The 13,876-nt window shown below is 40.9% G+C and overlaps 1 protein-coding gene across 3 annotated transcripts in view; it reads right to left on the bottom strand.

Annotated features, from left to right (window-relative positions):
• The window catches only part of CELF2 (CUGBP Elav-like family member 2), a 543,574-nt gene that overhangs the window by 365,890 nt on the left and 163,808 nt on the right, over nucleotides 1–13,876 (bottom strand). The window contains exon 1 of one of the 3 annotated variants that reach the window (XM_068189469.1): nucleotides 7,984–8,258. The exons of the other annotated variants lie outside the window; for them this stretch is intronic. Within the exon in view, the coding sequence (XP_068045570.1) occupies nucleotides 7,984–8,036 (53 nt within the window). The 5' untranslated portion in view covers nucleotides 8,037–8,258. Of the gene's footprint in view, nucleotides 1–7,983; nucleotides 8,259–13,876 lie in introns of those variants that run through there. 3 annotated transcript variants of the gene reach the window in all.

The following is a 13,876-nucleotide window of genomic DNA, read 5'->3' as shown; positions in this document are numbered from 1 at the left end:
CCTCACAGTAACTAGAAACCACCTCTGATTAATATGCAGTAACCCCTTGCTTGCTTTCTTAGAACAAAGATTAATTACATCCTAAGAGATCCAGATATTACATTAAACATAAAAATGCTTGAAGGTGATTTTAGTAATTATTTGCAAAATTAGGGAGTCTCAGCTTGAGATCTGCCAGTGCCTCCTAGTTCAGGATTAGTGTAAGAGGCAGAGTCGTGCTTGGATGACACGTGGAGATTAATTAAATTGTGGATTTATAGCCTATTATTTGTGAAGAACGGTTATTAAGACTACATATTTTTCAGAACTGAAATGTCCACTGCTTGAAAGGCTCATTTAAGTCCTTTCTATAAGATTACTGTTTTCTTTGGGACCTGGAAACCAAGAATCCAATATAAAACTCGGAATCTTAAAACTAAAGGAAAAACCCCTAACCTCTTCCCCCATTTAAAGCTTTTCATAGTATCTTACAAATCCTTGGGTGGACTATCCTTAATCAAATCACTCAAAAGTCATACCAAGATTTTCAACCCCAAGAAAGCCGTGGTTCCATTCATCTGCTAATTTAATACATAACTGTACTCAGCCATTCAGGTATGTTAAACTGAATATCAGTCTACTACTGAAGAGTATTGCAAAATTACCTGAACAAGTACATTAATTCTTTAACAGATAAAAATTATCTATACACCGTGTTTCTATAAGATAACTGGCTACAGGCAATTTAACTTGATATCTGAAGAAGAAAAAAAAATCCAGCACAACTGACATGACAAATTTTTTCAGTAATCTGAAATCTATCCATTCCATAAAAGAGAGAGTACAAGTGTGGTAATCACTGAGCCTCCCAATATTTCTACCTTTAGAAAAATCTTCACTTTTAAAACTCAGTTGTAAAAAGCAAATGAACTGCAACAAAAAAGTCAGTGTCTGCAGGTCAATAGGTGTTCAGTAACAAAGTGGTCCACTAATATCAGCTTGGGATCAACTCAAGAACAACTGTCCTATAGTGAATGATGACAACATCCCTCTATATTCAAGGAATGCATCGACGCACCCAGATGAGGAAAAGAAAGGAGGAATTTCTATCACTTGTGATGAAACATGAGGAAACACACAATCAAAGGAAAAAAAATCGGAGAAACTTATATAAATGCAATTAATATGAGATTAGGATTTTTTTTAATTAAGGAAAATTAGAATATAATCAGTAGAAGCACGTTCAGCTGCTCATGTAAAAAAGGTCGGATGTTAAAACACTTAGGTTATTGTAAGGGGTTTTTTTAGTGCCACAGAGCATTTTTCAGGAGTATTAGATCTCCTGAAGTCTGAACAGGTTTGTTGGGAGACAATGATACCCATCAGACCATCAGACAACATCCAAAGGGAATAGTTAAGAGTATTTTCCTAAGAGATAAGAAATTACAGACTACAAATGTCTCTGATTTCACCTTCCTTTTCTCCCTCCCTGGTACAGCATCTTGGGACTAGCAGAGGTGCAAGACATCTTTGATGAAGCTCTCTTAAAAAAAATAAAAAAAATAAAAAAAAAAAAATCCTAACAACTCCTTGGAAAAATGCTGGTGAGTGCAAGGAATTTGTGTGCCCAGTCCTTGGTGCTATCTTGCAAAGGCAGAAATAACAAAGGGGTTTTAGTAAACAAAGAAGAAATTATTTACTCTCAAAAGAATTAAATTCTAGTTTCAGTTAAATCATTGTTATGAGGACAGGTGATGAAAAGCCCAGCCCAAGGCTGAGCCCCCAGTGCTGGAGGCTTTATAGGACAGAGCTGCACATCGGTATAGCCATGAAAATCTTATAACCAAAGTAAATAAGATAGGTATTAACAGCTCCATTTTACCTCTGGGAACTGGGGCACACAGAGCTTGACTAACACTTCCAAACTAACACAGAAAGCCTGGGAAAAGCATGAAATTATAACCTCATCTCTCAAGGACAATGTAAAGCTGCCACTGCCTGGGTACCTTCCCTGTGTACAGGCAACTTCCTCCTTATGTCAGTTCCACTGAGTGCAGAACTAGACAAAGCCTAAAATTTGAGTGGGTGGGTTAGGAGAGACCTGCAGGAGTACATTAGGACTGCTCCTGATTTAAGAGATGAAGATGAGGAAATGGTAGAGGAAAGCATCACTAAGTAATGTGTGAGGGAAAGGATGATCCTGCTTTTTCTTGCTTCCAGCAACATGGATGTTGCACATCCTACCTGTGTAATTGGGTGTGAGAAATCACCAGTCAGGAATGAAATTCTGGAGTACAACAGATGAAGAAACAACACAACCTCCACCTCCTCTCAAGAGGAGGGAACCTGAAGTCAATGGCTCAAGGCCTTAGCAGGGAATCCATGCCAAACACTTTCCACATGTCCCAAAACATGGATGCAAGTCAAATTTACATGCAGAAGAGCCCTTCCAGTGCATTGCTTCATTAGCAACTGCCACCACTGTGTCAAACCACAGAATTTCTTTGCTAACAGATGTTCTGGACTCAAAACTGCAAAACTAGTCAGATCAATTCATGGAGGAAGGAACCATCAAGGAAAAGCCATAGCTGCTGGCACAAGTCCCTGAACTGCAGATCACTGGTGGCTGGCAGAGTGTTACTGAACCTCACTGTCACAGACTCTGGCTAGACAGCTGTGCTGCTGGTGCAGTAATTTCATATTACATTTTAGGGGTTAGGGCAATTCAAATAATTAGGCAAAGGACCATGGCAGCAGCAGTAAGTAAACCTCTTTGTGAGAGATCATTCATTTGAATTGGATGTTAAAATCCCCCATAGAGCACCTGGAAGATTTAACAACTCCTGTCCAAATGAACAAGATGTAATGAGCTTGTACACAGGCTTGATATGAAAAGTGGATTGTTTTTAGCAAAACGGTGGAGAATAGCCTCTTATTGAAAGGAGTGATGGTGAATTTTAATCAGGGGAAAATGAAGATGCAAGAATAAATCTGCACAGGCTTAGAGGAGGACGGGATGACTTTCTCAGCCATCAGTAATGGATGCAAGAGTGTGTTACGTCCTAGTCTGCTGTTTTCTGTTATCTTTACTTCTTGCATCATCCCACAGATCCTGCCTTTTTAAGTGGGAAAAAACCTCTGAAAAACTAACCAAAAAATGGACTGAGGAAAGCTGCCCGTATTGTCCTCTACAAAGTGCAAAGGAAGTACAAATAAGAAAATATGAAAAAAATTAAAAATTAATACTTAATACAGCTGGCCCTAATTTTTTATCCCAGTATTCTTCACTTGAGTGACTGTAGAGTTAGACATTCCAAGTGAAAGCAGAAGAATCCACACCATGCTTTGTTGCTCGTGTTTAGCTTATCAGAGCTTGGCAACAGCCACCATCCCCCTGGTGATTCTCATCTGTGTCACAACCTGGGACATGTGTAACCCTACTAACACCCCTTTCAATGCCATCTCTGACACCATCGGCATTTTTGGATTCGTAAACTGGAAAGCCATTTCTAAAATGTGTTTTTAGTTATTACAAGATACACACACCCTCCTTCCACACTTATTTATTTTTTTTAACCAAGCATATTGTGGCAATTATGAGGGATTTTGTATTCTCCACTGACATCTGAAATTCCATTTTCTGTATTTCATGGTGGTGATGGAGTCCAGCATTATGTCCCTGGGCCAAACTTTCAGGGCTTGTTTTCTTTTGTTTTTTGAGTACTGGATGAAGAGAACATTGTCCAGGTCCTCAGAGTAAAGCACAAGTGAAGTATTTTCTTTTTTAGTCCTTTCTCTAAGCATTTTTGTGTTGGGGGTCCATGCATTAACTGGTCTGTTCAGATACTGAATACAATAAGAATGCCTTATCTTAAGCTCTGCTCAATTTATTGTTCTGTGGCCACAGCCAAATTTTAGCTGTTTTGTCTGCTTTCCTTCCCCACTCCCCAGTTTAAACATTTTGAAGCTATTTAACCCACCTCATCTCCCAGGCAGTCACAGGGGTGGACATAGGGATAGGAATATTTGCCCAAAAAGAGGTCATAATGCACACACCAACACGGCTGAAATTGCTCCTCCTGGGCTGATTTGCCAAGCATGAACAACACTTTTTTCTTTTATTTCCTGAAAAGCCAAACCATTAACAGGCTGTTTGGATGGTGTGTGTGGTGGAAAAAGACATTTTGGAGAGAACATTTGAATTGGTACATCCGCCTGACACATGATGTGTGAAACAAGATGTTCCCGGCTCCACCTGCCAAGTTGGACTGGCCGGTTCAATAGGACTTGTGAAGTTCCAATCATCTGCATGCAGAGCAGACACCAAGATTCCCTGCTTCCCAGGCTGGAGGCTGACCACTTCTCTGAGTAAAAACTCCTGCTCTTTCCTTGGATTTCACCTTGAGGTTGCAAAGCCAAGTTAAAACTGAGTTTTCTTTTTTTTTTTTCCCTAGCAATGTGCCATGGAAAGGTCACATATTTCTTCAGACAGGAATGCAAAGGGGTACAAGGTCTTCTCTGCATAGGTAACTCATATGATTTATAGTGCTGAATTTAGCCTTGGAGCCAAATTAAGGCAGAAAAGCAACAGAGGAGATGTGGCCTTGAGGAATTAATTTTTTTCCTCCTTTTTGCGTCTCTCCTTGCCAGGCTACAGCTTTGCTTTTGCTGCTGTAGGGGCCCAGAGCACAGGTAGCTCCAGAAACCATTGTCCAGTCATATATGAGGAACAAAACCACATGCCAGAAGTTCTAAATAGGGATAAGAGACTTTTCTGGAATCAAGGCAGCTAATTTTGGTCTCTCTTATGCACTAGGGGGTCTCAATCCCAGCTCCCATCTCATTTTGAAGATGGTAAATGAGATTTCTGAATCTGCAGAGGACTGGGCGAGCACACTGTGTTTGCTAGGAAGGCTTTGAATGAATTTTTTTCTTGTTTTTGAAGGCTTGAAGTTTTGCCAATCTCTCCTGGCTCCAAGGAATACAACAGGACATGGTGCTTATTGCAGTCCCACTATGAACAGGGAGATCAGCAGTGGTGTGTTCATGTCACAGCTTAGATCTTATGCGGGGAGCTTATCCCAAAGGAGGCAACAGGAGGAAAAAAAAAAAAATCCATGCATTCTCTTTCCAGAAACTTTGGTACTCAGACCACTCTGAATAAATCCAGTGAAAGAAAATGCACATTAAACTGTGTTTAGGGCTCTTGCACCCAGAGGAAGCTGAGACTCACCAGAAATTATTTCAGCTCTCACTGTCCTACTCCAGACAGACACAACCAAAGAGGGCGGCCTGATGTAATATTATATATACAAACATCATATTGCCGTTTATTTTATACCTCTGCTAGCTGTCCCAGCTTAGCTGGGCGAAGTCCAGCAAAATCCCCTGTCGTGCTCCAACATGACCTCTCTCTCCTTTTGGGCTTCACCACCAGCCACAACCTTGTCTGTTGCTACATTGTACTTTTCCTTTCATTATTACCTTTTCCAGAGGCCAAGGGAAATGCTTCCAGAGGGTTTGGGGAGCAGGGCACAGGAGCTGTGCTCAGCTGACATGGGGGTACCCAGCACTGAGGCTCCTCTGAGCCCCTGGGTGCTCCCAATGTAGTCCCAATGTAAATATTCCCACCTGCTGCCTCCACAGGATCTGCATCCTTCAGTCTTTTCCCAGCTAATCAGGCCCCAAGCTGTGATGGAGTCACAGAATAAATTATGGGGGTGCAGAAAGTAAACAAAATTGAGAATTTATCAGTGTAGGACACTAGTTTAGAGCTGGTGGTGGCATTTGCGACATCAACTTATTTGAGTCTAAAACAATTGCTTTGTGCACCTAAAATAAACACACAAACATTCCTCTATTTCGTATAAATATTAGCTACAGGCTTCTTTGGGGACACACTATAACCAGGAACTTCAGAGGCCTCAAAGAGGTTGGAAATTGGCCCACAGAAGAGGAACTAAAATATGTAAGAAAAGTAGAAGTGGCATTGCAGTTCAATAAGTCACAAGCCATATGAGCTGTGTGATGACTTCCAGCTCTTTTTCTTTTTTCTTCCAGTGATCACTCTGCTCACATTGCTACTCATGTTACCTACTGCCTTTTGCCACCTCTTAACCTTCTGCATCCTGCAGTGGCGCTGCACAATGTCACATCTGTGCAGAGCTGCCGCTCTCATCGTGCACAGCAACTACACAGAAATGTCCAGACTTGATCACATCTTTGACCCGCTCTGTGTCCATACAGCTGCAGTCTCCAGATTCACACACAGAGTTGGGAAACTTCAGGCATGCTGTAGGGGAAAAGTGCCTGGGAGATATTTCTTTTACAGGTGTGTAAAATGGGTTTTTTTAGAAAGAAAACAGGATTCTTCGAGAGGGCAACATCGTCTCTTCCTTAAATCTTCTTGACTTTCATGTCCTCTGTGCCATCCTTAACTCTGCACAAACCTGGCATCACCTGACTCGTCTCGCAGAGCAATCAGAAACAGTCTCACAGAGCCGGATAAAACTTAAAACAATTCCTAGAACAGCCCTCCTGGAGCACAGACGCTGTAAGGCAGCACAAATGGGGCTCTGCAGAAGCACTTGGGTGGCATTCGCTGGTGGGGAGTCACAGAAGCCACCCCGGCTCTGGTCCCTGCTCCGGGAGCGCCCAGCCCCGATGCCACTCCCAGCCCTGCGCTCCCGCATCCCTCAGAGCCCCGCGGCCGCGTCCACACGGAACTTCTGGAGTCGAATAGAAACTCATCACTCCGTGCTGACAGCCCCAAACGGCTGGAAAAATAAAGGAGAACAAACTCGCAACAAGCCCCCTGTGCCAAGTCTCGTACCACAGGCAAGGAGAGAGGGTCTCAGTGCCCAGTCCTACATAGAGGCTCAGAAAATGGTCAGAGAATTTTAAACTCCTAAAATAGAAAGTTCAGCGAGGGAAAAAGCCTTAGTCATATAAGTAGACTTTATACTTTGACTCTGAAGTGTTGTTTTTCCTCTTTCAGTTCAGAACACAGTAAGTTCTTTAAAAAAATTGTATCAAGTATGTAAAGTATACTTCAAAATATTATTATTACATATATAGCATAATAATATCACAATTCATAGCCCCCAGTCCTTGTAATTTACTCAGAAAAAAATATTCAGTGCAGGCAGCTTCCTGTTTAGCAAAAAAACTGAGGGGTATCTACCCAACTTTGTATTTAAGTGATTTTATAATTTTGCCATCTACACTCCCAGATGTTTCCAATGTCTTACAGAAGTTTCTGCAAACCATCTGCAAACTTTTATACCTCTGGATTGTCAAGAAGACAAACCCAGGCACTTTCAGCAGCATTAAACACAGACATTTAACACTGTGGATCTTCAATATCTGCAGCAAACACTAATGGGGATATTTTTTTCTCCCTTACCATTTTTAGCAGTTCAAATTACAATTTTTCACTCTGCAAATTAAAAACCCCCAAACATCAGTGCTGAAGGTAAAAAAGTAGCAACTTTTAAATGCCAAGCACCTGCCTTAAGAGAGACAGCAAAGTGTGGGAATTTCAACAACAACATGAAACAAGCACTTCAGTCCCCCTTCCTTCCCCCAAGACTATTTTCCACTTCTTGATCAACTTTCATGCTGTTTGTTTTTGCTTCTCTGGAGTTTCCCATTCATTTCCATGCAGAGCACAGCAAGGAAAGCAGAGAGTTAACGCTGCAGTTGCAACTGGTGTGAGCCTTTACTATTAGCTTGAATTTACAGAGCAATCTCTCCTTAAAAAGAAATAAGAAAAAAAAAATTCCTCACTGCACTGTAACACTGAGAAATATATTTTAAAATTCTCTCTCGGGTCTCTCTAAACATCTGTTCAAAGGTTTTACTGTATCTTAAAAGGGCTCTAATTACCAGAAACTCCTTTCTTACTTAAGCCCAGGGCTCGCATTTCGATTATAACTCAAGCTCCAGTTAATTTAGGGCTAACCCCAAAATGCCTGTACCAAACAGAAGAAAACATAGGCCTACCTTAAAACTTTCCAGCTTTTCAGAGGATCCAAGTCAGAGATTATAGACACCATTGCAGGAATAACAATAATAAAATATGTATATTAAACCCGAAAAAAAAATAAAAAAGAAGAAAAGCCACGGCAGGGAAGGCTAACCACAAAAGCAGCAAGTACTCTACTCAGTGTGGGAATGACAACAAACCCAGCACAGCTCTTCCTCCTTCTCAAGCTGATAAGCACTTGTCCCAGCTTCTCTCCACCCCCAAAATCAATCTTGTGCTATATTGCTTCACAGTCCCAGTTTCATTTCTTCACCACTACCTTTTAAAGCCCTTGTAATCTGCTCCAACTGATCAAATTTGACCTTTTTGTAGTCCACTTTATTCCAAGCACAGCCCTCAGTTAAATCTCTCTTTATTAACACCGTCCTTCTTGGCTTTCTTTTGGAGCAAACACAGCTCAAGCTCGAAGCCTCCAGTCTTTGCCAGCAATCATTTACAGATTACTGCAAGCTGCACTCTTCTCCTTTTGGGTATTTTCTTCTGCCTTTGAGGTTTGTTTTTATATTATTTTCTGAGGGTTGGTGGTGGTCTCCCTTTCCCTGTTCTGTGCAGGTTGGAGTTTGACACTTTTAAAGGAGGGACTTTCTAATGCAACTCCTCTCCCACCCTTCCCTCCTCCCCTTGTCCCTCACCCCCATATGGAGAGACAGACACGCATTAAAAGCAGTTCACAACCTTTAGAACACAGAATAATCTTTCTCTCCCCTCTCTGTTCTTTAACTCTATTAGAATGGATAGACTTAAACACAGAAGCTGTGCTTGAAATGCACTGATCTAAAGCAAGACTGCTATTATGGAGGAATAATAAAAAGCCTAATCATGCAAAGCCACATGCAACCCTTTGGATGTTTGAAAGGGGAGAAGGTGTCTATATAGTTCCATTAAATAAATTTCTTTTTTTTTTAACTACTTAAAAAATAAATGGTAAAGCATCCTCCAGATTACTATGGTGATCTGAAAAGTTGTGTAATTGCTGATAGTGTGTATTTACTTTAGAAAATCGAGTTTATTGGCTTCTTTTGTGTTTCTGTAATACTTTTTGACATTGATTTTCCTCTATTTACATAATTTTTTTGCATTTTTTTTCCTTCTAAATGTTTTCCATTCATCCTGCAAATTACTGTAACCTCTCCTTCAGCTGTGCCAATTCATTAGGATTTCTGGAAATTCCCGAATTAAAATTCTTTGGGGGAAAAAAGCAAAACAGTACCTTATGAAGTGCTCAGTCAGAACCAAACTAGCCCAATTGGTAGATACTTCCACTTTGATATTTATATCACAGGCATATGCTCCTAGTTTCCCTCTGCCATCAGCTCTCTCTCTCAAAAAAAAAAAAAAAAAAAAAAAAAAAGTTAAGATCAGCCCTTGTATGTTAAAAGAAGCAGTAATACGGTGGTCACAGAGAGATTTGGGAGATCTGGTAGTGTGAGACACACTCATGGAAACATAATAAGGCGTATTATAAGACATTATAAACTTTTAAGTGTTCCACTGTCTCCTTCTTTGGTGAGATAAAAACTTGAGTTGTGCCTGAACCATTTCAGGCTCCCTAATCTGCTGGAGGCTGGGTTTGAGCAGCCTGAACCCCCCTTGCCGGCTGCACAAAGGCAGCTCAGTCTTGCCCTGGCCAGAAGGTGACACTGAGGCTTCCCACCGCCCAAAAAAAGAGAATGTGACCATTTTGCCTGCCAGACAGCAGCCAGCTGATAGTGGCCAAACAGAAACAACCAGTTTTAAATTACCCAGATTTAAATGCCTTCTTTGCTCAAAGGCCAGAGCATCATTGACCCCTCATTTAGGAGAAACACTGAGTCATCTCCTGCCTCCTCCCTGCCCCAGCCAGGTGAAGCTCCCGGCTCAGCCGGTGGGGCCATATCTGCTGATCAGTTTATCAAGTCAGGCCTCAAGTTCAGACTTTGGAATTTTACATCCTCCCCTAGGCAATGCTTCCAACAGTTTTGCTTTGTCTCAGAGGGGTGTAGTGAGGAAAAACACATCAGAGGCAGCTGATGGTGGGATTGCAGGTGCAGATCTGGGGCAGGAGGGTGGAGGACAGCTGGAGGTTACAGATGTTCCACCTCTCTCTTATAACCTGCGGGGCACAGTGTGTTTCTCACCTGATACACATTTATCTCTGAGCAATTCTGCAGAGATAAGGCTTCTATCCCGCTCTGGAAACTTTGGGCCCTATATTTGTTTAACCGCAGGAGGTGGGCAAGATGCTTGTAATGGAAAATTAAATTCAGTTGTTTCTTTGTGGAACTGAGGAAACTTTTTTTTTTTTTTTTTTAAAGCATGGAAAGCAAATAAAAAGAGATTGGCCAATGTCTCTTTTATTCCTCCCAATAGTTTGTAAACCACTGTTATAGATGTTAATCCCTCTTTAGAGGCTGGGGAGGACATCAGTGGTTGCAGCACACTGCCTTTTCCCTTTCCTCTCTACTCTGTTGCCACATTTGCTGGTTTTAGAGCTACACTCACCTATTTTCCCATGCAAACTTCTCACTTAGTATTTCATATAGTGCAAACATGTTGATGACCAGGCTCAAATTAAGAGAGGCTTCAAGCTTAACCTTCAAAGAAAACAAAAATCAAAATACCCTGACCTCTCCTGACACATTGACAAGCCAAGTTTGTGTCCTTGTCACATCCTGTTGCAGGTCAAGGTAAGAAAGAGGCAGATACTCTGTCTTTATACCCCACTGCACCAATATGCTCAGTGCCTTACTTTGTTCATCCCAAAATTCCACAAACTATGTCTATTTCAAGAATTTTATCTCTAACAAGTACATCTTATACTTTCCATAGATACATTTTTCACTGTCTTCCCACAGAAAATGCTCCATTATTTCTGCCAATATATCCACATGAAAACTATACTGCAGGAGTAAATATACTTATTCCTTTCCCTTTTGCATTTATTGTGGTTATTTATATTTTTTTAATCTCAAATTATTGTATCTGGAAGGAAAGCCATGCCTCCATTTTGCAGGACCTTGCTGACATTTTGCCAGCTTTTCCTACAACACTGAGGACAGCAACTATGAGCCTTCTAAAAATAAAACTACGAGATCAAGTTTAGCACAGAGGAGCTTGCAACAGGCAGTGGATTTTCCAAAACAGCCTCACGTGTTTCATACAGCATGTAGCTATAGTAGGAGAAAACAAATAAAACAGAAACAGAAACTCAGTGTAAAATTATTTTAACTCTTGCGCTCTGACTTCAGCTCAACTTTTAGCCAAATATTTTTTCTGTTAGGGCTGAGGACTTTGTATTCAAACCTTTTATTTTTATGCTTTTTGAGTAAAGAAATTTCCTATGATCTTCAGCTTGTTTGCCAGCAAACCGCCAGCACATCTGTGAAATATTACTTAAGCAAATTTATTACTGCTAGCCAGAAGGCAACAACCCCAAAAATTTTCTCCACCTGCTGAAATCCAGCCTATTGTGGAATTTGTGTCTTTCATGCCATAACATGTTCCCCCAGTGAGAACTTATCAGTTCTCAGTTAATATGATAAAGAAGTACAAGCTTTCCAAGCTTTTGAGTCATGCTAGAATAAATACATATATATACTTTTGAAAACAGCATTCCTGTATACACACATACACAAAAGGATCTCTAAGCAATGTCATCATCCTTAGTTTAGACAGCTGTGGAGTCAAAAAAGTTCCAGATCAGCTAGCTACAAACATTTGAAGGTCAAGTACAGGACAAAGCGTTTAAAAAAGCAAAAGCAGTTATGGCTACTGAGCATTAGAAAGATGATTTTATGTTCTGAGATTTTTTCCCCCCAGCTTTTTCTTTACTAGAATCTTATTGGACTGAGAACTTCACAGTGTTGGGCAGAATAATAAACCAAGTATAGTAAGTAGTTTGGGTTCATTATTTAATCTCCTTTCAAAGGTGTTATCTCACTCCAAATATTTTAGGAGCCAAGGAAGGTCTGCCAGAGCACAGCCTTTTAGTCAGGGTGCCCAGCAGCCTGGTTATCAGGCAATAATAGATAAATAAATAACCTTCTACCATCTTCCCAACACATATTTTCTGTTGCTGTTTCATACAAAGCAATATTAAATTATTTGAAAGAAATCTTGGTCTTTTACCAGGAAAACCTCACTCTCCCTGGGGAGCCTGTTGTTAAACAAAAGCTCAGCTATTAAAGAGTGGCCTCCAACTTCAGGGCTGCTGTTGGGGGCTGATAAAGACTCTTCTCCAGACTGTCTCATGCTGTCCCTCCCCATCAGCCTTGCCAACCCCCCTGCTTCTCCTCCTCGTCCCTAATGCCTCGCCTTTTAAGCAATGGAGTGACTAATTGAAAATGCATTCCAGTGCTTTACAAGCAGCTTTTTCTTTCCTGCTGACCAGCCAAATGTTTTAAAGTTGGCAAGATGCTGCTTTAACTTGGGAACTTGAGCACTTGTTCACGGCCTGGATGTGTGAAAAAATTCTGGCTGAATTTAATAATTCTGATGGAAAAAAAAATTAAAGATCTTACTCCTAGAACTGGTGTAAGTCCAAGTATTATTATGAATATTTAAAGCTAGTCCATTCTTTCTTTGTGAAATACATAATTTGCGAGACAAGAAATTTTATGTCCCAAGTCTAAGAAATTCCCAAAGTCATGCACTGGTGCTTGTACAGAACCAGAGGAAAAGCAGTCACAAGCAGGCATAAATCCAGCTAACAATTACTCTTTGGGAATTGGGAACTGCAACCAAAACACCCCGGAGACAGCAATCGCTGATTCACTGCAGGTCAATGGCCAACTGGGCTGGGATTCAGCAAATCTTATCACACACTGTAACTTGGAAGTTGGCTTCATCCAGGAGCTACAGAGATTGAAGGGTTGTGTTTCCTTGCTGATTGTACAAAGCCTGCACTTTAACAGTTAATCATTAATCTTGAATTGCATAAATGTGTCTCATACTTATCGACTTCCCACTTTTACAGTCTGCAGAGACAAACTTTCAAGAGATGGTATTTTTTTTATTCCTGATTGTGTTTTTAATGGATTTTCAAGTACTTTCAGGTTTTGCTCATGACAACTGCTGCAATAAAAAGCCTCACGAACAAAGATGTGTTTTGTGTCTATTCACCTAGCAGAAAATCACTATTACGACATACTTCATTATGAGAGAAATGCTTTCCAGCCTCTCTGAAGAGACAGTGATGCCCAAACTCCCATCAGCCTAATTGTTTTTAAGGTGTTTGTAGTTCACTTTAAACAGCATATGAGCCAAACATTTATGTCCTTTGCTGAATTTCTCTTTACTGGCCAGCGGGAAGGTTTCTTCGTTCTGCAGCACTGGCAGAGCGAGAACACTTCTGTAGTCTGAGGCAGGGCTTGCCCTTCCTCACCCAACAGAAAGAATGAAAGAGAAGAAAAGCTCCTTGTATTTGCCAGACATGTTCAAAAAAAGCTCCTTGCACACCCCAATCTGCTTCTTTCATTCCATTTGGCAGAGTCAGGGGTCAGATTTGGTGGAGAGGAGAAAAACAGCCGTTAACTGTTCCAGCACCACAGCAGACTGAGGAGCCTAAGCTGACACTGTCTGTCTTTTCATTTCCATTCTTTTGGTGTCAGGTCATACAGTGAACACCAAGAGGTCCTTATGAAGCCTTATGAAAAGGTTATTGTTCAGGCTGCCTTCATAACACAGCCCAGAAAATAAAAACTTTGGTGATGACCTTAAAAAGTGCTTTGTTGTGAAGGCCATGTTTTCACATGGACCACAGCTGCATTTGTACAGCCCCAATGCCATCTCATGCAGCGTTGGAGAATAAATCTAAGTATGCTGAATGCATACTGTAAAATGTTTAGGAAACCATTTCCAAAGAGACAAAAG

Source organism: Anomalospiza imberbis, chromosome 5, assembly GCF_031753505.1.
Source record: "Anomalospiza imberbis isolate Cuckoo-Finch-1a 21T00152 chromosome 5, ASM3175350v1, whole genome shotgun sequence".
NCBI classification, from domain to species: Eukaryota; Metazoa; Chordata; class Aves; order Passeriformes; family Viduidae; genus Anomalospiza; species Anomalospiza imberbis.
The sequence above is the reverse complement of the archived record's forward strand: the minus strand, read 5'-3'. Positions and strand labels throughout refer to the sequence as shown.